The 26,006-nt window shown below is 44.6% G+C and overlaps 2 protein-coding genes and 3 pseudogenes across 4 annotated transcripts; 2 read left to right on the top strand and 3 right to left on the bottom strand.

Moving 5' to 3' along the window:
- Positions 1-227: 227 nt before the first annotated feature.
- LOC120705391 lies at positions 228-375 on the bottom strand (annotated as a pseudogene).
- A 2,104-nt stretch (positions 376-2,479) lies between these two features.
- On the bottom strand, positions 2,480-2,613 carry LOC120705380 (annotated as a pseudogene).
- A 432-nt stretch (positions 2,614-3,045) lies between these two features.
- On the bottom strand, positions 3,046-8,463 carry LOC120704880 (annotated as a pseudogene).
- A 1,936-nt stretch (positions 8,464-10,399) lies between these two features.
- Positions 10,400-15,111, top strand: LOC120704881 (putative pentatricopeptide repeat-containing protein At2g02150). 3 transcript variants are annotated; one of them, XM_039989419.1, is made up of 5 exons: positions 10,400-12,564; positions 12,657-12,857; positions 13,110-13,176; positions 13,700-14,464; positions 14,644-15,111. In XM_039989419.1, exon 1 carries the CDS (start codon positions 10,436-10,438, stop codon positions 12,545-12,547), a length of 2,112 nt encoding a protein of 703 aa, XP_039845353.1. In that variant the 5' UTR covers positions 10,400-10,435; the 3' UTR covers positions 12,548-12,564; positions 12,657-12,857; positions 13,110-13,176; positions 13,700-14,464; positions 14,644-15,111. The 3 variants fall into 3 exon arrangements, with proteins under 3 accessions (XP_039845353.1, XP_039845354.1, XP_039845352.1); XM_039989420.1 differs by having other exon boundaries at positions 10,400-12,857; positions 14,622-15,111; XM_039989418.1 differs by having other exon boundaries at positions 10,400-12,857.
- A 736-nt stretch (positions 15,112-15,847) lies between these two features.
- LOC120704882 (putative heat stress transcription factor A-6a) lies at positions 15,848-24,901 on the top strand. The gene is made up of 4 exons (XM_039989421.1): positions 15,848-16,225; positions 16,470-16,624; positions 16,665-16,728; positions 24,043-24,901. Exons 1-4 carry the CDS (start codon positions 15,957-15,959, stop codon positions 24,692-24,694), a joined length of 1,140 nt encoding a protein of 379 aa, XP_039845355.1. The 5' UTR covers positions 15,848-15,956; the 3' UTR covers positions 24,695-24,901.
- Positions 24,902-26,006: the final 1,105 nt, after the last annotated feature.

Below are 26,006 nucleotides of genomic sequence, written 5' to 3' on the forward strand. Positions count from 1 at the left end.
CCGTGCTAGAATGACACCGCCGTTGCAATTTGGCCCTTCAATCTTCAGCTAAAAATTCCTGCGCATCAGCCTGAATGTTACTTACAAAGTAAGCCGTCGGTAAAGTTAGAGAATTTTAATAATCCCAATCCCAATAATTAAGCTTTAAAGGCTAAAACTTTAAAAGGGTCGCAGTAGCAAGCCACTGTGTATGGACCATTCCCCATAAAAAAATAAATTTTAATATCGAAGTTGGCAATATCCACTGTGTGATGGACCCTTCTCGATAAAAAAATAAATTTAATATCAAAGTGGGCACATGGCTCATGTATCATATATTAAACTGATAAAAACAGATATTATATTTGATTTTAGCTAAAAAGCCGAGAAAGGTACCAGTTGAAATAAGTTGTGCCTGGTCTCATAGGTCCATTTCCCTATAGTATTGAGTACTCCCTATGTCTAAAAAAATAAGTCATCCTAGGAATTTTAGGACAAAAAAAAAGATAAAATGTTTGCTCTTATATATTACTCATATTTGGTACTAATTGGTTCTTATATGCATATGCATTTTCTAAATATGATAAGATGACTTATTTTTTAGATAAATTTTGAATTCTAGAATGACTTATTTTTGAAACGGAGGGAGTAGCTGCTAAGTGTACTCCGCCGAGACTATATCGCCTGCGCTACGGACGACGACGTAGAGACTAATCAATCAACGCTTCGGTTTTTCCTTCTGCATATTTGGCCCAACAGTGCGGTGTGGCCCATTAGCACATAATTGTTTGACTGTTTGTCTTGTTGCTCGATCCTGAGGTGTGCCATGCCATGTAGTCTGGGCTAACAGTGCTGCTGATTTTGACGGAAGAAGAGGTGATCTGTAAGTCTGGTTCTTCCGTTTCTTTATTTTTATTTTCTTTTATTTTGCTTGTGTTGATATTCCTCGTGTTACTTGTTTCATACTCTTCCATATCCTTTTAGCTCATTTCTCTCCTCGTTGCTTGTTTGGTTTTCTTCCATTACTTTTCCTTTTTTATTTTGCTAATTTTTATACTCTTTTTTATTTAGCAAATATATTCGTGTGTTGTTATGAACAAAATTAGTACAAGTATCGGATGTATGTTAATCTATAGGGTTCTACGTGATCGAGTCTTGGACAGATGACTAATCCTACTTGCATACGGGATGGGCTAAGATCCACCTGTCAATGACACAAGCGAACAAAATCAAAAATTTAGATGGAAACGTTATGTGCTTTAGAAACATGTATAGATTTTTATTTTCTATTTATTTCCTCTTATTTTCTTACTTAATTTTAGTATAGATTGTAGTAATATTTTTTCTAATGTAGATGCATTTTTCTTCATACCAACTAATTTGTTCGCAACACCAAATTATTTGTTTGCTTTGTAGATTAAGTTGTTCCATGACTCATTTGTTCGCGACATCCATTTTTCATTATTATCCTATACAGTCAAATATTCGCGATGCGTAATGTTTTGTTTGTTGTATATTATTATTTGTTCTTTATGTTTAATTTTTTATTCATATAAAATAATCAGTTGTTCGTTGTGTTAAAATATTTGTTCCCAGTAGCCGAAATTTATTATTGAGTATTAAAAAATATTTAAAAAAATACCGTGCAAACATAGGCAAATGTGATCTTGTTTTGAAGATCTTGTTACAAGAAAAATAATGGTGCAGCCCAAATTTAATTTTGACGCTCGGTTTAATACTTATAATTTTTTTCGTTACGAATTTACATGTACGTGGGTGACATCATTATTTGTATCTTTTTTTGCATGAACAGAATCTTTTCTCCATATGGAAGCATGCCGCGTACAGCTAATGAGCTTAACTGTAGCCCAAATTGCTATTCAGAGGTACGCTTAAGGTGATAATTCCAGGAAACATCACCTCCAGCAATATATAATCGCACACCCTGTCTCCCCGTGATTGTCGATCTCTATAGCACAAATGGCGTGCTGTGCATTTGGGCCGAATCTTGCAGCCCAATAGGCTGTACCGTACTAGAGCGGAAGCCTTTTTATTTCTCACTCGCCTATCCAATTTACAATGTGATGATCAATATACACACACGCTCCTCCCGCGCGCACACAAAAAAAAAAAAAGAACCCTTAGCCGCTCCGTTGAGGAGCTCCGTTTCCTATATATCGCACGGCTGTTACACACGGCTGTTACACGGAGATCACCGTAGTACTGGTACTGGAATTTGATATATCGATGTGGAGTACATGCAAAGTTCAAAATAGTGATTATTCTGCATTTCAAGATCGCTTGTGTTCTGTCTGGTCTTCGCTCCGTACGATCAGACCTAACTAAACTAATTGTTTCAACCGGAGCCGCTGGTTTCAACTCAACAATCCAGACATTAATAGCTGAGAGCACAAGGTGAAAGACACATTTGAAGATGTTAAACCTTTATCCTAACAATGGAAAGGACACATTGAAGACAAAATTTGTTACATGATTTTGGTTGGGGTGCGCCATGCCAAGGCAATAGTGCAACGCCAAGGCGATGTGGACCCTCCCCAATAACCATGTATCAGATATTAAACTGATAAGAATAGATACTACGCTTGATCTTAGTTAAAAAGCCGAGAAAGGTACGAGTTGTACAGGTGTGCTGCACCTTCTTTTATAGTGCTTTCTTCCCACGCTGCTGTTTAGCTATTCGATGTGGTACTAAAACAATAGGTCGGTTCTTTCTAATACCGCTGCATCCCGTGTCCGATAATGCTTACTTTCCTGGGCCCAATTCAGCGGCCCAACAATCTAATCGATTTCATGCTTTACGCACAAATGTCGGAACATGCTTCGACCAGCCTGACACTGTTCGCTGGTTCACTTACAGAAACGAATGAATGAATTTTTTACATGAAAATTAATGTTTCTGAAATCATTATCTCTCGTAGCTCGCCAAAGATCCTTTATAGAGTAGTCTCGTACAAAAATGTACAGCAAGCATACCTAGGGCTGCAGCCTATCGAGCAACGGAAGGCGTGCAAATCCTCAGAAAATTTACAAACAACTTCTGACAAATTGACCAACCATTTTTTCACTTGCTAGAATGTAATGTGTGTACGGATCATACATTAATATCGTGTCCCATAAAATACATGAATTCACATGTGTCCACAGTATAGAGCTGTGATGCTACCGTCCACAGCGCCTCTAACAAATCATGTATTGTTGGTAAAAAAAAATTGCTATATCTGCTGTATACTAATCACACAACCTTGGGGTTGCAACCATAAATCCCAAAAACATTCCTGTCCCAAAGAATATCTATAGACTAAGAAACATTCCTGTCCCAAAGAATACCTTGGGGTTGCAACCATAAATCCCAAAGAATATATATAGACTAAGAAATTACAGTGTTACCAGCTTACTCTCCCTTGTGTCCCACCGAGGGCATTCAAAGCATTTGTGTATGCTGTATGCATCTAGACTAAAATGTTTCAAAGGTCATACTGCCTTGAAGGATCAAGTTTCAGCTCCACTAACTTGATCCTAATGGCAGAATCCATCGCATCCTATTACTCAGCACTTTGGTCAGATTGTGCTGGAGTATCCCATTTGTTTGGTTCACCTTGTGTAGCATTGTTGCCATCATTGTCAGGGAAAACTCCTGACTGCAGCACCGGCGAAATATTGTTAACTTGAAGCCAGGTTGCTTCCCACAAACTGTTTTCACCGGTTATTGTCTTTGACAGGATGCCACTTGCTTTCATCGCCATCAGTATGTTCTTGATTAGCTCTGGGATAGCCTCCTGTAGCTTCTCTAACCTCCTCCCTCTCAATTTGACTTTCATAAACTTCTCTACCATTGCAAGGACTTCAAGCCAAAGCTTACCGAAACCACTCTGTGCTGCGAGGTCTTCAAGAGACTGCAAGAACACCTTGCATAACAGTTTTACAGCATGCAAGAGGGACATCTCCATGTTTCTAAAATCTTTTGGTGAGCAATTCTGTGCAATCTCCAACAATTCATCAAGCAACTGGAAGATAATGTCAAATGTCATCAACCATGCTGAAGATGAAACTGATATTCCATCAACTACTAAGCATCTATGCAATGACAACAGTGCAAGGTTTCGCACTTCTTCCCTCTGATCTGTGCACACCTTCCGTAGAGCCTGCACAAGACGAAGCCACATCTCAGCAATTCCTTCCAATATCCTGTCCACCTCTCCACCAGCTCCTTTAACCTCACGTGTCCACAGTGTTAGGCAATTCACTGAATCTGCCATTAGGTTCAAAGCATGAATAGATCTTTCTGTAGACCCAAGCCGAGACTCTGCAAACTACCTTGAGGCCTCCACTGAAAGGACAAAGTTGACAGGTGATAGGTGTGATCCCTCTGACATGATAAAAACTAGGCCTTCAAAACCCACATCAGAAGCATCAGGATGGCGGGCGGTGATGCAGATCAAGGAAATGACAGTTCACCAACCCATCTGGGATTTGATGTGGATTGCATTGGCTTTGACAAGCCGTGTGACCTCCAAGGTAATGTTCTCACAGTAAGCATCAGCTACACGAGCATCAAGTTTCAAAATGAGCTGAAGTGACCTCAGTAGGTCATCTACTAGGTTCTCCTTGTAAGGGAGTAACCTCTGACATATGTGCAGGAGCCCAAATACAGCCTTCTCCACCAGATTGCAGGGCATCACTGTGGACTGAACAATATGGGCTATATGTTCATAAACACCCTGCCACAAAAGAACAATCCTGTCTCTGTTCTTCAATGTGATAGTAATTAGAAGCTCTAAGCAGAAGACGGCTGTTCCTTCATCATCAAGTGAGCTGGTGATCTTCTGAGGTCGTCCAGCTGCCTGAATGAGGGCTTTTGCTAGATTTGAGAGTGAATCAGCTTGTAAGAATTTGCTCTCAGTGAAGATGGCACCTATCTGGCACTTCCTTGCAGTCTCCGAAGCATTCCTCTGAGCAACAAGCTGCTCCTCGGTTGGCTGGGACCTAGGTTCTTCAGGATCATAATATAGTAGTTGGCTGAACCTGCCCATCAGTCCATAAGATTTTTTGGGGGCGCTAACTGGGAAAACTGGAGGTGCTGCTGCAGATGAGGAGGCAAACTTGCTGGTTAACAAATCTGAGGAGTCCTGATCATCAGATGTATTGCCAGTGAGGCGAGCAGGAAGAATGCCAATCTTCTGCAATTTTAAAATGCATTCTACTATACTCGCCCATCCACTGCGTATATGATCACCATAAGTAGTTGCCATAGTGAAAACAGCCTCTGTTGCCATTCTAGCCTTTGTATCCTCCCCAAAAGCTGTTACAGGATCATCAGTGTTGGTACTGTTTAACAGAGTTGTGAACTTACATAGTGCCACAACAAGATCATTCAGCACATCATCAAGATGATAGAATGCAGCCAGTTTTGCCACTGACAGAAAACCATCCATGCATCCTGTAAGAACTTCTTCATGCTCAACATTGTCAAAAACCACAGATATTGCAGCGATAGTTGACCCAGCCATGATAGAAAACAAGTCATGATCAAGGAAAGGGCAGGAGTTGCAAACAATGTACGCTGATGTTCTCTTTGACTTCCACATCAGATGAACCCAACAGCTGAAAGACATCTCAGAACAACCAGCTCCTTGCTCTGGAATGGTTTTGATTTCATTCCGGCAAATAGAATAATAAATCTCTGACAAGAACTCCCTTGGAAGATCATTGCCTCCATTTATACGACGATTGTTCCTAATAAAGTCTTCTTCAGTCATCTTCTTCTTAACCCTTACATTGTGTTGATCGGTGTTAAGCAGGATTACTGAATATGATAACACCAATGCAGCATCAATATTGACAAATATTTGTGGTGATTGTTCATAGTATCGCTCAGAAAAAGCCTCAAGAATTCTCTGTATCTTCTGTGACTCACCAGGCAGCCGGAAAGTTTCCAAGAAGAGCCTTAAAGCAGCATCCAAATTCATGTCCTTGAAGTCAAAGGTTCTAGAAAATTCATGAAGGACCTGAATAGAGAACTCATCGTGATTACCCAGGTAGTCCCCAAGAAGATTCTTGTCTAACCCAGGTGTGTACCGGAAGAAAAGAGCAACATTGTGTGGATCAAGTTTTTCGGGCAAGAGATGAGCACCTTGCAAGAACTCAAAACCCTTCTTTTTGTCCCTATTGAAGATTTCAACACCAACCATTAGCTTCCTCTTGATGCCCTTTTGCTGGTTAACAAATTTAACCCATTGATCAGGATCTTTATTGCTCTCACACTTCAACTGCCAAAATGGAAAATATTCACTTATTTCTGGCACTGTTTGATCATGATGCCGAGGTTCACTATTGGTCCGCTCTGCCATGGCCTGAATGACAGCTACCAAACCATCCGAAGCAAGCACATTTAAGGCCGACAAAGGACTGTTCACAGGGAATGCACTTTTAGACAGAAGATTAGCTAGCTCTTCAAAAATATTTGAGCATTGTAAATCGCAATCCATGTTCACATACATCTCAGCCATAAACTCTTTTTGCCGGCAAAAATCCACTAGCGCCTCCAGGGCGACTTCTTGCTGCTGATAACTAGCTCCATATCTACTCTGGGCTAATCTCAATATCACACATGAGAAGAAAGCCTCTATTTGCAGCTTAAGTTCATGATGCAAATGGTAAAAGAGAGTAAAAACAATGCTGCACACTATCGACAAGATCAAGGGGCTCATTGACAAGCCAAAATGCATTAGATTGTGGAACAATTCATCCTGTACAAAAGCCAAAAGTTTTGGGTGTCTGTGTATTGATGAAGCGGACAATTCAATAGCTGAATTAATTAAACCCAGAGCAAAGAGCGGCACATCCTCATCGAAGTCAATCGGATTCATCCTTGGCTTCACCTCAATGTCTTCTGCTATGTTCAAGAGGGAGCACAAGAATTGCAATATCTCTACCATGCAAGGAACCCCAAACAGCTCCATCATGGTTTTGTCCTGCGCAACACTAGATCCACGCCCCACCTCATCACCGGAGCTGTTCAAACACACATAGTCATTCCTTCCATTATCCAACTCCCCAGCACCCAAAACATGGCCCTTCCAACTGGCAATCTGCAGAACAAACACTATCAGCACATTCATACAATTCGCTCGTTCCTAGTAACATAAAACTAGCCTGTAAGTTAACATTGGCAGTATGTGTGAGGTGATCATAAATTTATAATGCTAGAGTGGCAGCTTTTACTTGGAACTAAGATTCCAAAATAAACGGTGAACCTAAAATGACAGTGATCCGTCATTTGTTTAGGCTGCAGACTGGCACGTGTCAGCATAGTAGGTCGAATTTTCACAATAATCAGTCGCACCTGCTCGTCGGCAACCACGGTGGCATCAAGGTCCGGAAGGCGGGCAAAGACGCAGCGGATAACCTCCTGCATGGTCTGGCGGGAGACGCGCTGCAGCAGCTCCCCCTTGGTCCCAGCCTGCTGCACGACGCGGAAGCAGGTGCTGACGATCGCGCAGACGTGGCGGTTGGACAGCGCGGGCGCGGCGCGGCCGCAAACGCAGGCGAGCAGCACCTGCAGGACCCGCGCCAGGACGGCCTCCTCGGACGCCGGGTCGGTGACCTCGAAGCGGCAGCCGGTGACGGCGTCCACGACGGCGCCCATGGCCCCGGCGACGTTGGGCGCGGCGGGGCCGACGAGGTCGAGCGAGAGCATCTTGTGCAGCGACGAGAGCGCGGCGCCCGTGATGGGCGCGCCGGTCTCGTCGGAGCGCACGACGTCGAGGAAGGGGCGGAGGTACAGGAGCGGGTCGACGTCGTCCCGCCACCGGCACGCGCCGCCGCCGCCGCCCCAGCCGGCGGCGCGGCGGCGGAGGGACTTGAGCCCCGCGACTAGCGGGTGGTTGAGATGCTCGTCGGCGCCGCCGCCGCCGCCGTCGTAGAGGACGCCAGCCTAGCGGACGTTGCGGCGCATGACGGCGAGGACCGTGGCGACCTCGGATGCCACCACGCACACCATCGCCACGCGCGCCGGCGCCGGCGCCGTCTGCGGAGGGTCCGGTCCCGCGCCCGTCGGCGGCGGCGACGGCGATGCTGCCCTGAGCCCGCCCATGGATATGAGCGCGCGGGGCGGGGCAAGCAGCTAGCCTACAAGAGGCATTCGAGAATTGGGATCTGAGGGGAAGGGGATGGTGAGATCTGTTCGTGGTCTGGTCAGTGTGGCAACGAAGAACGAACGAGGCAAGACTCGGAAGGAGGCTTCACTCTTTCCACTTTCCTTTCAAATTCAAATCAAATTTGGTTTCGGCTGAAATTGATTTGGATGATTTTTTGTTTTGATTTGGTCTGGATTCTGAACCATTTGGGTGGTTCCTATCGAATCTATATACTGCTTAAAATGTTGCCGCTGGATTCCAACTGAATGTTGCTGCTGGGTTCCAACTGCAACTATGTAGAGATGATTTACTTCGTGTCGTTTGGACTTTGGATCTTGATTGAGCTGGAAGCAAAGTGACCATCCACTTTAAACGGAGGAGGCAGACAACTCATCTAGCACGAGTTGGTGAGACGTTTGACGTTGTTATGGTCCTATAATACAACTTTAGTTTGGTTTGAGATTTGGTTCGCCGCTCGATAGCGAAATCGACAAAGTAGCTACTTTTTTAATCTCAACAAAGCAACAAGTTTAGGAACAATGCTCAAGCAAATTCGTCCTTCTACGACATTGATTGCGATTTGCATTGAACTCTTTTATTACGTGTGTGTTTGGCGAACGAACGTAGGGTGATCATGGTTTTATATTTAATTTGATCTTATTATCTTGCCTACCACTAAAAGAATATCGTCGGTTTAATCCTAGAATAAATTCATAAAATTGCGAGCACCAGTAACGAGTCGAGAATTCAAACCTTAGTAGTAGATTTTAATTCCCTCAATGCCATTAAAATTTTAGCCAATCCCTTGATTGCCATTAACCCCACATGTCATAGACACAAAAAAAATCCCTTCAATGCTATTTAGTGGCATTCAAGGGATTGGCGAAAATTTCAATAGCATTCAGGGAATTAACTCTAGATTTTACCACAAGGAACCTTACCAGCACCATATAACCTTTTGTCACCTAATGGCTGTTTTTATATGGGTTCATTTAGTTGAATGTTAAGGGACAGAAGTTATTATGAAAATACAGTGAAATTGGTAGGATTGAGAAAGATGGAGCAATTTCTGATGAGCCATAATTATTGTGTTAAACCAAAATATCCTAAGAAATTGTGACCTATGTGTTGCTAGCTACCATGGAACCAGACTCTCGTAAATGTATTAGTCTGTCTTGTCGATACAAGAGAATTTCATTGCAAGACAATATTTTCAACAGTACAAGGTTCATAATATTTTTAACTTAACATGACCGCAATGTTATGTGTTATATTGTGCAGGCGTTTTGGGATTTTTCTATGCTGTAAATTCGATGTTTTTACTAATTGGTAAATAATGATTATTCATAAAGTAATTGTTATATTTTTCAGAGTGGTTGTGTATCATAAAAAAGACTACACATAATAATACCTCCATCTAGCCTTTTTGGAATGGGTAAGGGTCCAAATTACTCCCCTCGAATATGGCCAAAATCCAAGTAACCTCTTTTAACTATCTTTTAGTTCAATTTTGTCCCTAAATTATGTCGTTTGATTCAATTTACATTCTAATATAATTTTTTTATTTCTTCACATACAAGTGGAATCTTAATTTGATATTTTTGCATAATTGTAGTGAGCATCAAAATATATATCAAAATAATATATTATACTTTTTTGTTATTACTTTTCTATAAATTTGTATTATAAGAGCATTTTATTATTAATATTATACACTATCAAAATAATGATAAAAAATTCATGACATATTTTTCTAAAATATTATGATGTCAGCTATCATCTTGCAAAATTGCAACTCAAGATTTTGCTTGTGCATGATAAACAAAAATATTAATCATATTAAGTGGTAAATTGGATCAAATAATATAGTTTAGGGGGTAAATAGAACTAATAAATACTTCTAGTCTAAGCGTTTATCCGGACTTTAATGATACTTGAGTGGAGTAATATGTTTTTTTATTTTGGAATTATGACATATATCAAGTGTTTACAATGATAATAATTATGTGACGAGAAATATAGTTGGCAATCACTTCGAAAAAGCAACATGCGTTCAGCAAAAATATTTTGGTCGTTTAGCAAAGTTTTTAGGTTTTTTGAAAAATAATTAGAAATTTCATATTCTGGTACTATAGAATTTGAATGGATTTTCTAAGAACCAAAATCACATCTAAATCTAAATGACTAAACTCAACAGAAAAGAAATTTAAAAAAATTCTGGAAACAAAACCCCTCAAAACCCTACGCTCTCCATGGCATGATTCCCTCCCCCCTCGCCGCCGCCGGAGGGAGGCGGTCAAATGATGCTATCCCTCCCCCCGTGCCGCCGCCACCTCCTCCTCCGCCTCTGGCCTCGCCGGAAGCCTACCCTCCTCCGCCTCGCCCTCGGCGCCTACTCCGCCGCCCTCTCCACCGCCCCAACCGCCACCTCCGCCGGCGCTCGCGCCGCCGCCACTCCCATTTCCGACCGCCTGCGCACCCTCCGCTCCCTACACGCCGTCGACCCCGACCACCTCCTCTCCCACCCTCTCCCCTCCTCCGCCCACGTCTGCCTCGCCGCCCACCTCGCCGCCCGTGCCCGCCTCTTCGCGCACTCCCGCCGCCTCCTCGCCCGCCTGCTCGGCGCCGGCCACCGGCCCCACCTCGCCGCTTCGCTCGTCGACCTTCTCCACCGCGCGGCACTCGCGCTGGGGCCCCGCCGCAGCGCTCTCCCCTCCGTCGCCGACACCCTCCTCTCCCTGCTCGCCGACCGCGGCCTCCTCGACGACGCTGTCCGCGCCGTTACCCGCGTGCGGGAGCTGCGCGTGCCACCCAACACCCGCACCTGCAACCACATTCTCCTCCGCCTTGCCCGCGACCGCCGCGGCGGGCTCGTCAAGCGGCTCTTCGACCAGCTGCCCGCGCCCAACGTGTTCACGTTCAACATCGTGATCGATTTCCTTTGCAAGGAGGGGGAGCTTGCAGAGGCAAGGGCACTCTTGCTTAGGATGAAGGCTATGGGCTGCTCGCCGGACGTCGTCACTTACAATTCTTTGATTGACGGGTATGGCAAGTGCGGGGAGCTGGAGGAGGTGGCGTTGCTGGTGGCGGAGATGAGGAAGTCTGGATGTGCAGCTGATGTTGTCACGTACAATGCGTTGGTCAATTGCTTTTGCAAATTTGGGAGGATGGAGAAGGCATACAGCTACTTTGCGGAGATGAAGAAGCAGGGAGTGATGGCAAATGTGGTCACATTTAGCACTTTTGTTGATGCATTTTGCAAAGAGGGTTTGGTCCGGGAGGCAATGAAGCTGTTTGCACAGATGAGGGTTAGGGGCATGATGCCGAATGAGTTCACTTATACTTCATTAGTTGATGGCACTTGCAAGGCAGGGAGACTTGATGATGCTATTGTATTGCTCGATGAAATGGTACAACAGGGGGTAGCGTTGAATGTGGTCACGTACACTGTTTTGGTTGATGGCCTTTGCAAAGCGGGTAAGGTTGCTGAAGCGGATAGTGTTTTGAGGCTGATGGACAGAGCTGGAATTAAAGCCAACGAATTGTTGTACACTACACTGATCCATGGGCACTTCATGAATAAGAACAGTGAAAGAGCTTTGGATTTGTTAAGTGAGATGAAGAATAAAGGAATGGAACTTGATGTTTCACTCTATGGCACCCTCATTTGGGGTCTCTGTAATGTTCAAAAGGTGGATGAAGCTAAGAAGCTGCTACATAAAATGGATGGCTGTGGTTTGAAACCAAATAATGTCATCTATACGACAATAATGGATGCTTGCTTTAAAGCAGGAAAAGAGTCAGAGGCCATTGCCCTGCTCCACAAGATGCTGAATTCTGGGTTCCAGCCTAATGTTGTAACTTACTGTGCATTAATTGATGGATTGTGCAAAGCAGGATCAATCGCTGAGGCAGTCTCCCATTTTAACAAAATGAGAGACTTAGGTCTAGAACCAAATGTACAGGCTTACACTGCCCTAATTGATGGTTTTTGCAAGAATGGCTCCTTGGATAAGGCTATGCACTTGTTGAATGAAATGGTTGACAAGTGTATGTCTCTTGACAAAGTTGTATACACTTCTCTTATTGATGGGTACCTGAAGCAGGGAAATCTCCAGGATGCCTTTGCACTCAAGGCCAAGATGATCGAAAGTGGTTTGCAACTCGATCATTATACATATACTTGCTTCATTTGGGGCTTCTGTAATATGAATATGATGCAAGAGGCTAGAGAAGTTCTTTCAGAAATGATTGGGAATGGTATTACTCCTGATAAAATGGTTTATAACTGTCTGATAAGCAAATACCAGAAACTGGGGAACATGGAGGAAGCATCAAGTCTTCAGATTGAAATGGAAAGTGTTTTAATCTCTTGTAAAGAAGATGATACTGTTTCTGGTGGTGACACCTGAGCTTGTGCTTGTACAAGGTATAAAGGGATAGTCTTTTCTGTTGATATAGTGTCAATATTTCTGCAATTGAATAACAGACATCATCACTAAACCAAAAGTGCCCTCGCAGCATGGAAGCACATGGCGCTGTGTGATTCAGTATGCTTCTGATACTTTTTATCTCAGTCAATTTGCTCAACAATCTTCATTGGATGCCAAATTTGAAAAGCAGGACAAATATTCCCATTAGCTTGGATACAGAATCTAGCAAACAAGTGAGGGGATTTTGCTGCAGTCAAAGTAGGGACTCAAGTTTTGAAATGGTGCACCGGTAAGATCAACTGAATAGATACAAATATATAAATGTCATCTGACATGCTACAATAATCTTGCTAAATTTCTTACTTTTGGTATATTTTGAGCAAAAAATATCATGACTAGGTTGCATGTATCTTTATTTATTATCATGTATTCTAGGTAAAACTGTAATCTGTTTACTAGCAATATTTGTCATCTTTTATTTGATGTGGTTCTGAGTCATGGTCCATTGATAATCAAACAATGCCATTTGTATTTGATACAGGTTAATACCATTTACCATACTTGCACTGACTGATACCAGTATCAGATGATTTGAGTGTGCAGAGCATGTAAGTTTAACATACTTGTTATTTACAATAGTTGATAATTAGCTGCTTCTTTGGTCTTAACAGGGTGGTCTGTTCACTTCACTGTTTGAAATATTTTAATCATTACTGGCATTAAAATAAAATGTATTGATTTTTTCTTCTGAGGAACTAGATTGTGAATGGACTGATCTTGGCTTGTAACCTAGTTGTTTTCAAGTAGTAAGATGGGTTGAAAATCACTGCCACAGCTCTCATGGCTGAAGTTTTATAGAAAAGTGATCCTATTGAGATGGTTACTCAAACCAAACACCCTAGATACATCCTTTCTTTTGGATGATCCTTATCATATTTACACATAGACATAGGGAAACAAGCAAACAACATTTGTCTGATATTCCTTGTTCATAAGTCCTTTTTCTTCCTCACTCATTAATGTTCATGCTTTGCTGTTTTAATTAGCATCCATTTACAGTATGCGGTATAAAATATATTAACATCCATTATTTCAAGCCCATCTTACTGGAGAAGTTGTATGATTTTGCAGCTATGGTAATTCACAGAAAGTAATTTTTACTCAAGCAGCACATGTCATCAGTAATTGGTTACTGAATATGGACTCAGTTTTCCTATGGCCCCGTGAGGACCTCATTGTAATTTGGTCCAATCAAAAGATGTCAGTTGATTAATGGACTATACACATACGAACCCTTTCTTCATGTTACTAAAGGAGTCTCACACAAACCTAATGAAGATGTAGACTTTGCACCTCCTTATCTCCTGTCACGTGTTCATCCTTCCATTGAGATCCATCCATCATTCCTAATTGAACTGATCGATGCAGCATCAGAAACAGCAGAGATCTAATAACACCATATTCTTCTGCAATCTGCTATTGGAAAACCACAAAATATTGTCAAGAGTACATATACCGAGTTCAAAAGAAATCAGTATTCTAGATGACAGTCTTTTCTTGGTAGTTTGTACTTCAAACAGAAATATGTTGACTCAGTCAGATCCACACGAGCAAATATTCATTATGAATGATAATTTCTCATGGATCAAAATGGTGAAGGTGAAACTCACTCATGGAAGGTTGGTCAGCTCAGATTTGTACTAGTGACTGGAGAGGCCTATTGGGAACTGGAAGAATATCATAGCGGCCTCAGCCAACTGATTTCATCTTGATGTTTACTATATATGGCCTGCAAGTTCGACCATGATCATTCCTTCATCTTTTGGCTAATGGAATTAGTATCCGGCCTCTGCTACCGCAAACAGCCACCAACCATTCCTTCATGCAAACCATCAGGTGAGAAATCCACCAACACAAAGCTGCATGCATTCAATTATTACTTTCTGTAGCAACCTCCTTTGTTTTTTGGAGGACAGAGCTTTAGTTGTTCTGCTGTTTTTGATGTTTCGAGTTAAACTGCTGCTTTGTCTTATCATGATTTTATACCTTACAGCTGCAATCTCATGCTTGCTCAGGACACAGGAGCACTGTGCTTCAAGGAAGGAAACATAGTGATGCTTGACAATGATATGAGAAACTAGGAATGAGATTGAAATACGTTGTTCTGAAGAAGGATAGTGGTCTTTTGGCGATTGAGAAGAACAGGAGTCGTGGGGGACTGGTATACTTAGTCCTGCAGGTTGAGAGGACGATGGAGCCGATTTTTTGTAGGCTGCCATCTCGTTAGATAATATTCTGAATAACATGTCACAAACATTACATAGATCGTGTGAATAGAGGCGCATGGAATCTGTGCACAGATAGGTCTAGCCGTCCAGGTATCTTCAAATATCAGTTTTGCACATAGATTGATTTACTGCATTCAGTTTCCTTACTATTTTTCTGATTTAAACTTTTCCACTGACCTGTGATGTCGCAAACTGAACTATTGATTGACCTGTTCCTTTTTCGAATACTAGGTCCGAGTATTCTTTTTCTGTGAACTTAGCTGCTGTTAATAACTTTTTTTTTTGCGAAGAGCTGTAGTAGTTATTAGTTAATGGCATGAGCATGTGCAAGTCACAACTTATCTTGCGAGCAAATGCATGTCATTGCTTGGCAAAAAAAAAACTACACATAACTGTTTATTTATTGAACAAGTGAAATTCAGCAATCTTCCTTCCACTTGGATGACATGAGCAATTGCATAACACAATTTTATCTTATGAGCTGACAATGTTCATCTCTCCAATATAATATTTATAAAGATAAATATTGTCCTACTCTTAATATTTCATCGTCCCAAATTATTAGCCATTTTGGTTTTTCTATATACATAGTTTTTGTTATGCATCTAGATATATATCATGTCTAAGCTGCATACTCACAAATTCACACGAGCCTTTTCAAAAAGAAAAAAAAACAAATTAACACGAGTGGCTCAGGCAGGCCTCTCAACCCTGAGATCAGCCCAATAGTTAGATGGACATGGACCGCCCATGAACAGAATAAGTCTGGCCGTACAAGTTTGGGCTGGACTGGATTCTGGCCGAGAGCAGCCAAAAAAACTTGGGACACGTGACACGTCGGACCGTCTTGGCGGCAGCCGCGTCCACGTCAACCCATTAAATCCAATCATCACGGTACAGCGCCAGTGCGCCACGCGAGCTCAGGCACAATCTCCCGCGCCCCCCCCCCCACCCCCACCCCCGGCCTCTGCCTGGTGAGCTCCCGCGACCGTGAGAAGCTTCCATGTCCACCACAGCACCGCCGCTCTTTCCTTCTTCTATAGCTTCTCGTACCTTCCAGAACATTCAATTCCCTCCCCATAAATTACACGGCAGCACCCATGTCTCCTGCCAAAACACCAACCCACACGCACTCCTCGATCGCATCACCTGCCGCCCTCTGCCGGATGGGGCACCCCGCGGCCGTCACGGTCAAGCAGGAGGAGGAGGACGACGACGAAGTGGTGGTGGTGGTGCTGGACGCCGACGCCGACACCGGCGGGCGAGCAGCCGCGGCGCCGGCGCCGGAGCCGTGGCAGCCGCCGGCGGCGCCTGCGGTTCCACCGTTCGTGGCGAAGACGTTCGAGCTGGTGGAGGACCCGGCGACGGGGTCCAACTTCACTGACTTGAAGAAGCGAATGCACAACGATGAACAGTGATATGAGTCTGGATGAACAGTGATCCCTACCGTAAATCACTGTAGATGGCACTGTTCACGAAACACTGTTCAAAAGGGTACTGTTTTACACTGTAGCAGGTGTGCTGTAGCAATCAATCCTGTCCATCCATCTCAGATCGGGCGGCCGGAAATACACCGAAAGTCACCGCTACAGTATTCCCTGACTTGCCTTCAGCAAGTCAGGGAATCCCGATTGCGTGTCGTGGGGCGCGGCGCGGAACAGCTTCGTGGTGCGGGACCCGCACGCCTTCGCGGCGGAGCTCCTGCCGCGCCGCTTCAAGCACGCCAACTTCTCCACCTTCCTCCGGCAGCTCAGCACCTACGTGCGTACACGATGATCCCCTTCACCGATGCGGTCACGAACGCGTTGCTCATGTCTGCTGTTCGATCGTGCGTGCGCAGGGATTCCGCAAGGTGAGCCCGGACAGGTGGGAGTGTTGGTGATATGCCCAAGAGCCCATCATCACAATACGGTTTAAAGGCCCAAGTGGATATTGATCCAAGAGGGATTAGGGTTACTAATGGGCCTATGAGATAGAAGCCCATTAATACGCCCTATATATGAGGGAGGGGCTAGGGGGGCGAGGACCTGAGCCGCGCCACCTCCCTAGCCGCCGCCCCTCCCTCTCTCTCGGCCGCCGCCCTTGCCGTGCGTGCGGTGCTAGCACACCGACGCCCGGCGTTTCATCCCCGTACGTGTGGACTCCGTGGAGGCGCTGCTGCGACTGCTGCGCTGATCGGCTGCTGGGATCAAGTACGAGGAGCTCGGTTCGTGGGACGTGATCGACTACTTCCTCTACATCGACGCGCGACTTCTTCCGCTGCGCTGCACGTCTAGTGGTAACGATCTATGATCTTCTACTCGCAAGTATCTTGAGTTTATGCGGTAGTGATGCTAGCGTAGCCTACCCGTTTCCCTACAGTGGTATCAGAGCCATCTTGCGTAGTTTTTGGTCTGGATCTTTTGCATATAGGCGATATGTTGTTGTTGTAGATTGGATCTATTACTTTTGCACGGTTTGATTAGATCAATTGGTCATAAGGGGTTAAAATTGGAGCGAGTTGATTGCGCGGCATATGACAAAAGATTAGTTTGTGTTCTTTCTCTGTTATGCATACGACATGTCCCTACCGGCTGGAATCACCATCGGGACTAACTGTGTGCATAGTCAGCAGATTGAACCAACAGATCAAGGTCATGTGTAGATGCAGTCTTCTCAAGTGCAAAGTTTGCACGGTCAAGGTGATTGACCTAGTGAAAATTGAGGCATTATGAATGGCTCGGATTTGAGGTGATGCGATCACTCTGATGAGATTTTCATAGGGATTCCATAGATGCGATCTGTGTAATTCCGTAAGGTTTTCAGGGACCGCCGTTGCTTTCTCGCTGTAGCGGCTTCTCAAGCGCTACTTTGGTAGAACACGTCGTACGCCTAACTTGTTTTTGCAGGGTGTGATGTGAATGATATGGCCTCAATGTCATGTGATGATGTATGTGATGATTTGTGCGGCCTGCGTGTCGCAAGTTAACACAACCGGGTTGAGGTTGCACCATTATTGTATAACGACCTGCGTGTCAACTTGTGATGTTTGAATCCTCATGTAATTATTTCACTAGCTATTAGATGTAGTAGCTTAGTATCTTTTCATGGAGGCTTCAATCATGATGGCGATGATGATCACCACAAGACAGGACGGATGGCAATGGAGGTCACCTTGGAGCCATGGCGATGGTGCCCATTGTGATGCAAGAGGCCATACTATTCACAATATAATATGATTATATGCTTGTGATGTTTATTTTTCTGTCATACTATTCTTTCATGCTTTTACATATGGTGGATGCTTTAATCATGATAGAATAGCTTCCCTTAGAAAAGATTGAGTTTTTGATGTCTTTTACCAATAGCTGCACCTATAAATTTTGATCGTTGTGTGGTAGGTTTACCAAAGTAGAGTACCCTCAGCTATCACTTTTGTATAGGGTGGATGTCGGACATTCACAAGCATAGTATTGGTTTACTCAGCAAAGCTATCAAAACAGTTTTGGGCTTTAAGGCATAGGGTTGGGGCCGGGGCATTGTATGCCACCCAACAAACAAGAGTCGCATAGAGATGTGGTTAGTAATTTGTTACTTACCTGTATCACTACTTTTCTAGCCGTGATGCTAAAGCTCACTAGAATTTTAGTGATTATGGATCTTGAACCACTATATGTCATTAGAGGGAAGATGACTTTGATATAGTAGGTTGTCTTTTGTTAAATCAGTTAATGAAAGTCTTTACATAAACTTAGTGCTGAAATCTTGCTTTACTTTAATGTTGTAGATCATGTCTGCCAGTAACAATTCCGCTTTCAATTTGCGTTCTGTTCTTGAGAAAGAAAAGTTGAATGGAACAAACTTTATTGATTGGTACCGCAACCTGAGAATTGTTCTCAGGCAAGAGAAAAAGGAGTATGTTCTTGAGCAGCCATATCCTGATGATCTCCCTGACAATGCAACTGCTGCTGATCGCAGAGCTTATGAGAAGCACTGCAATGACTCACTTGATGTCAGCTGTCTGATGCTCGCCACCATGTCCCCTGATCTGCAGAAGCAGTATGAGCATGCGGATGCTCATACCATGATCGAGGGGCTGCGTGGGATGTTTCAGAACCAAGCCAGGACTGAGAGGTTCAATATCTCAAAATCCTTGTTTGCGTGCAAGCTGGCAGAAGGTAGCCCAGTCAGTCCTCATGTGATCAAAATGATTGGTTACATTGAGACTTTGGATAGACTTGGTTCTGAACTTCACCAAGACTTGGCTACTGATGTTATTCTCCAGTCGCTCCCGGCGAGCTATGAGCCTTTTATCATGAACTTTCAGATGAATGGCTTGGATAAAACATTGAGTGAGTTGCATGGGATGCTAAAAACAGCAGAGGAGAACATTAAGAAGAATCCCAATCATGTGATGATGATTCAGAAGGGGAACAAAAAGAGGAAGCGTTGGACGCCTCCTAATCCCAAAGGTAAAGGCAAGGAAAAGAGTTCCAGTGGTGAGTCCTCAGGCTCTAAGCTAAAGCCAGCACCTAAGGCCAAATCTGGCCCTACTTCTGAAGATGAATGCTTCCACTGTCATGAAAAGGGACATTGGTCTAGGAACTGCAAGAAGTACTTGGAAGAAAAGAAGAAGAAGGGAAGTGAGACTTCCACTTCAGGTATAAATGTTATAGAAATAAATATTGCATTATCTTCTAGTGAATCATGGGTATTTGATACTGGATCGATGATTCACACTTGCAAATCGTTGCAGGGTCTAAGTGAGACTAGAAGATTTGCAAGAGGCGAGTTGGACGTTCAGGTCGGCAATGGCGCAAAGGTTGCGGTGTTGGCGGTCGGCACCTACCACTTGTCTCTACCCTCCGGATTAGTTTTGGAATTAAATAATTGTTATTGCATTCCTGCTTTGAGCAAGAACATTATTTCTTCTTCATGTTTGGAAGAAGTTGGTGATTTTAAGATTGTAATTGAGAACAAACGTTGTTCTATCTTTTGCAATGGTATTTTTTATGCTCATTGTCCATTGGTGAATGGATTATATGTTCTTGATCTTGAGGATAAATCTGTCTGTAACATTAATACTAAGAGGCTTAGACCAAATGATTTGAATCCCACTTTTATTTGGCATTGTCGCTTAGGTCATATAAATGAGAAGCGCATTGAACAACTCCATAAAGATGGATTGTTAAGCTCATTTGATTTTGAATCATTTGACACATGTGAGTCTTGTTTGCTTGGAAAGATGACCAAAGCGCCTTTCACTGGTCAGAGTGAGAGGGCGAGTGACTTGTTGGGACTTGTACATACCGATGTATGTGGACCAATGAGCTCAATAGCCAGAGGTGGTTTTCAGTACTTCATTACTTTCACTGATGACTTTAGTAGATATGGCTATATCTACTTAATGAGGCACAGGTCTGAATCGTTTGAAAAGTTCAAAGAATTTCAGAATGAAGTACAAAATCAATTAGGCAAGACAATTAAATTTCTGCGATCTGATCGTGGAGGAGAATATTTGAGCCTTGAATTTGGTGATCATTTGAAGCAATGTGGAATTATTCCGCAGCTAACTCCGCCCGGAACGCCTCAATGGAATGGGGTATCCGAACGGAGGAACCGAACCTTGTTGGACATGGTTAGGTCCATGATGAGCCAAGCTGATCTTCCATTGTCATTTTGGGGTTATGCTCTTGAAGCTGCTGCGTTCACACTGAATAGGGTTCCAAGTAAGTCTGTTGAGAAGACACCATATGAGATATGGACTGGGAAGCGTCCCGGATTATCTTTTCTCAAAGTTCGGGGATGTGAGGCTTATGTCAAACGTTTGATGTCAGATAAGCTCACTCCAAAGTCAGACAAATATTTCCTTGTGGGGTATCCTAGGGAAACCAAAGGATATTATTTTTACAATAAGGCGGAAGGCAAAGTGTTTGTCGCTCGCAATGGTGTTTTCTTAGAAAAGGAGTTTCTCTCAAAAGGATTTAGTGGGAGCAAAGTGCAACTTGAAGAAATTCAGGAAACACCCGAAACTGTTTCAGCACCCACTGAAAATCCACGGGATGTGCAAGATGTTGCACAACCCGTAGTTGAGGCACCAGCCCCACGAAGGTCTATAAGGGCACGTCGCGCTACTGACAAGCTCAACCTCCTTATTACGGAGGAGCGCCATGTATTATTGATGGAAAATGATGAGCCCTTGACCTACAAAGAAGCAATGATGGGACCCGACTCCGACAAATGGCTTGAAGCCATGGAATCCGAGTTAAAATCCATGCATGATAATCAAGTTTGGAACTTGGTCGATCAGATTGACAGTGTAAGACCTGTCGACTGTAAGTGGATTTTTAAGAAAAAATTAGGCATGGATGGAAATGTTCACATCTATAAGGCACGATTGGTGGCGAAAGGTTTCCGACAAATTCAAGGTGTTGACTATGAGGAAACCTTTTCGCCCGTCGCAATGCTAAAGTCTGTTCGGATTCTCCTAGCAATTGCCGCATATTATGACTATGAGATATGGCAAATGGATGTCAAAACCGCTTTTCTTAATGGACATCTAAGTGAGGATGTGTATATGACACAGCTTGAAGGTTTTGTCGATCCTAAAAATGCTGGGAAAATATGTAAGCTTCAGAGGTCCATCTATGGATTGAAGCAAGCATCTCGGAGTTGGAATATTCGTTTTGATGAAGTAGTCAAAGGGTTTGGCTTCATTAAGAATGAAGATGAGCCTTGTGTTTACAAAAAGGCTAGTGGGAGCGCACTTGTGTTTCTGGTCCTATATGTGGATGACATATTACTGATCGGAAATGATATTCCAATGCTTGAAGCCGTTAAAACCTCATTGAAAAAGAGTTTTTCGATGAAGGATTTAGGAGAGGCGGCTTATATTCTGGGTATTAGGATCTATAGAGATAGATCAAAAGGCTAATTGGATTGAGCCAAGACACGTACATTGACAAGATATTGAATCGGTTCAATATGCAAGATTCCAAGAAAGGTTTCTTGCCAATGTCACATGGCATTACTCTAAGCAAGAGTCAGTGTGCTACGACACCTGATGAGCAAAAGAGGATGAGTACGATTCCTTATGCTTCAGCCATAGGGTCGATCATGTATGCTATGCTTTGCACGCGCCCAGATGTTTCCTTTGCTCTAAGTGTTACGAGCAGGTCTCAGTCAGATTTCGGTGAACCTCACTGGACAATTGTAAAGAGTATCCTTAAGTACTTGAGAAGAACTAAGGATATGTTCCTAATATTTGGAGGCGAAGATGAGCTCCTTGTAAAGGGTTACACCGATGCTAGTTTTCAAACAGACAAAGATGACTCCAAATCGCAATCCGGTTTTGTTTTCTGCCTCAATGGTGGGGCAGTGAGCTGGAAGAGTTCCAAGCAAGATACGGTGGCTGATTCGACGACAGAGGCCGAGTATATTGTAGCTTCCGAAGCTACAAAAGAAGCTGTTTGTATCAGAAAGTTTGTTTCTGACTTGGGTGTTGTTCCTAGTGCGTCCAGTCCAATGGACCTCTATTGTGATAATAGTGGTGCCGTTGCACTAGCAAAGGAGCCTAGAACAACTAAGAAGTCCAGACGTATACTGCGAAAGTATCACCTCATCCGTAACTTTGTTGAGAGAGGTGATGTGAAGGTTTGCAAGGTGCACACGGATTCAAACGTTGCTGATCCGTTGACGAAGCCTCTCCCACAACCAAAGCATGAGGCGCACATGAGATCTATGGGTATTAGATACTTACATCAGTGATTCTAGTGTGCGTGGGAGATTTTGTGTCATGAGTATGTTTATGTAATGATAAATAATTGTTATTTGTTCCATGGATGATTATTTTACATTGATTATCAAGTATGTGACTTGTTCGTGAAACTCTTTGTTGAAAATGATATGATTCTAAATTATCCCTAGTTTATGTCGTTGTGTGGGACAACAACGACGTTGAGACTAGCACATGCATTAATTGATGATCATGTTTCACGGATCATGGATATGGAGATATCGGATTAATGATGTGGACACATGTTGGTGAACATGGTGTTGGATTGACCCACTCCAAGACAATGTTGGGATTGTTATTTTGTATGTGCCATCAGTTGTTCTTGAGTGTTATACCTACTGAATCCTTAGACCTGAGATCGCCATTGTTTCTCACTGTGTGTAGTGGTGCATCTTGGGGCTGCTAAACGCTACTCCGTGACTGGGTAGTTACAAAAGCACCTTACAGGTATGTCATGAAACATGGAATGGGTTGTGAGCGGATCAAGATGGAATTTGCCCCTCCTAGATAACGGGAGAGATATCTCCGGGCCCCTCGAGATAGTTGGATTTGAAAGTGCATGGCCATGCCAAAGTGATTAAAGAGTTAATCATGATGACTAAAGGTTAGTTATGAATAGAATCCACTATTAGATCGAGAGAATGGTCGAGCTATCACAAAGGTGGCACGCATCTCGCTTTGAGCTTGACTGGTATCGTGTGGCAAAGGGATCGGTGTATGAGTATATCTATGGTTCGGCCGATATGATCTTTATGTGTATTTGTGAGTCACTATGCCCTGCTAGGTGCTGCTATTGACTTGTGATTCGGAAATGATTTCCGATCACGACCACCTACACATGAACCTAACGGGTCACACACTTAAGGGGTTTGGAATGTTGGAAAGCTTGCATGTATGATTGTCTCTAGTGCAAGTGGGAGATTGTTGGTGATATGCCCAAGAGCCCATCATCACAATACGGTTTAAAAGCCCAAGTGGATATTGATCCAAGAGGGATTAGGGTTACTAATGGGCCTATGAGATAGAAACCCATTAGTACGCCCTATATATATGAGGGAGGGGCTAGGGGGGCGAGGACCTGCGCCGCGCCACCTCCCTAGCCGCCGCCCCTCCCTCTCTCTCGGCCGCCGCCCTTGCCGTGCGTGCGGTGCTAGCACACCGACGCCCGGCGTTTCATCCCCGTACGTGTGGACTCCGTGGAGGCGCTGCTGCGACTGCTGCGTTGATCGGCTGCTGGGATCAAGTACGAGGAGCTCGGTTCGTGGGACGTGATCGACTACTTCCTCTACATCGACGCGCGACTTCTTCCGCTGCGCTGCGCGTCTAGTGGTAACGATCTATGATCTTCTACTCGCAAGTATCTTGGGTTTATGCGGTAGTGATGCTAGCGTAGCCTACCCGTTTCCCTACAGGGAGTTCGCGCACGCCGACTTCCTCGCCGGCCAGCGCCACCTCCTCGCCAACATCCGCCGCCGGCGCCGCGGCGGCGCCGCTGGAGGATCGCCCAGGACGGCGAAGGCCAGCGCGGCAGGCGGCGGCGACCGGGAGAAGGAGGAGGAGCTCGAGAGGCTGTGGCGCGACCGCGAGGCGCTGGCGCGGGAGCTGGCGCGGCTGCGGCGCGAGCAGCAGGAGGCGCGCGCGCAGCTGCTGGACGTGGAGCACCGCGTGCGGGGCACGGAGCGCAGGCAGGCTGCCTTCCTCGCGCGCGCCGTCGGGGAGCCCGTGGAGACCGGCAGGAAGCAGCGGCGGCGGCGGCTCGGCGCCGACGACGCCGCGTCGACGCCGGACGTGGCGGATGTGGTCGCGTTCGTGGAGCTGGCTCTCGCGGCGGGAGCCGAAGCCAAGGCGGCTCACGTCCCGGCCGCGACCGCGGCCCAGAGCACGGGCGCCGCCACCGTGGACATGATGATGTGGAATGGATTGCTGGGGGAGGAGCCGGTGGCGATCGACGCCATGGTGGAGGAGCTCGCCGCTGCCGCCGTGGAGCCGTGGGAGGAGATGGGCGAGGAGGAGGCTCTCGAGCTGGTGCGGCAGATAGATTGCTTGGCGTCACCGAGTTGCTAATGATAACGTAAGCCATGTTGCTGCTGTCACTGTCAGTGTGGAAGTTGTACAATGTATAGGTGTGGAGCGCCATGTTGAGGTCGATGGATTCAGCAGCCTTCGGGGGGCTTGCTGCGTAGAAGGTTCTGAGGAGATTAGTAGAAGTGGCTGTTTCCGGTTCTTGGAATTTATTCTTGCGACGAAAGTTTCTTGGAGTCCTTCTCTTATTGCAAAGAAACACTGGCATGGCAGCTGTCTATTTTAAAACGAGTGGTCAATAAAACGGAGGTATGGATATCTAACTGGCTTCCTTAGGCTAACGCATGCACAGCAGACGCTACCGCGCGAGCGGAGCGGAAGGCAGAGCGTTCGGCGCGCAGAGTTGTTGCGCCTGCTGAAGATGTTATATTGTGATCCAAATTCTGATGGGAGATTGTTGGAATTTGGATTTGGCCCATTAAAGCCCATGTAGTGCAAACTTTTAATCCCACATTGCTAGTAGAAGTTGAGGAGACCACGTGACTCTCCTATATATCTAACCCATAGGCTTCACCGGAGAATATCAATCCTATTATTCCTCTTGTAAGCCGCCGCTAGGCGTTGTACACAAACACCCGATATAGTGAAGTTCTTGCTGGCTGGCGCCCGTGGTTTTTACCCTTCGCATTGGAGGGGTTTTCCACGTTAAATCCTCGTGTCTTTCTACGGTTTGATCTTTCTATTTTTCATCGTTTTGTTCGCCGTCGCTTCTAACAAGTGGTACCAGAGCCGTGGTTTCAAGTTAGGGTTTCGTGATGGCGTCGATGAAGTATGATCTACCGATGTTGGACTACAAGACAAGGTTCTCGCTGTGGCAAGTCAAGATGAGAGCTATTCTGGCGCAAACCAATGATCTTGATGAGGCGCTGGAAAAATTCGGGAAGAAAAAGAAGGATGAGTGGACCGATGAGGAGAAGCGCAAGGACCGTAAGGCTCTTTCTCTTATTCAGCTTCATCTATCTAATGATATTCTACAAGAAGTGCTGCAGGAAAAGACTGCTGCAGAATTGTGGCTAAAACTGGAATCGATCTGCATGTCGAAGGATCTTACCAGTAAATTGCATATGAAGTTGAAGCTGTACACGCTTAAGATGCAGGAGGGTGATTCGGTGATGGGTCACCTATTTGTCTTCAAGGAGATCGTTGCTGACCTAGGGTCGATGGAGGTTAAGTATGAAGATGAGGACTTAGGTCTTCTTTTATTATGCTCTTTGCCAAGTTCTTATGCAAGTTTCCGTGACACCATACTATTAAGCCGTGATGAACTAACCCTTGCGGAAGTTTGTGAGGCACT

This window comes from Panicum virgatum, chromosome 4K (genome assembly GCF_016808335.1).
Source record: "Panicum virgatum strain AP13 chromosome 4K, P.virgatum_v5, whole genome shotgun sequence".
Taxonomy (NCBI): Eukaryota; Viridiplantae; Streptophyta; class Magnoliopsida; order Poales; family Poaceae; genus Panicum; species Panicum virgatum.

What these genes read in the sequence shown, in the direction of transcription:
- LOC120704882 (XM_039989421.1), top strand. Translation starts at nt 15,957, where the DNA reads ATGTCTCCTGCCAAAACACCAACCCACACGCACTCCTCGATCGCATCA. An exon ending in GTGGAGGACCCGGCGACGGG is followed by an intron (nt 16,226 to 16,469) that starts GTCCAACTTCAC and finishes ACTTGCCTTCAG; the next exon opens with CAAGTCAGGGAATCCCGATT. An exon ending in GTGAGCCCGGACAGGTGGGA is followed by an intron (nt 16,729 to 24,042) that starts GTGTTGGTGATA and finishes GTTTCCCTACAG; the next exon opens with GGAGTTCGCGCACGCCGACT.
- LOC120704881 (XM_039989420.1), top strand. Translation starts at nt 10,436, where the DNA reads ATGATGCTATCCCTCCCCCCGTGCCGCCGCCACCTCCTCCTCCGCCTC.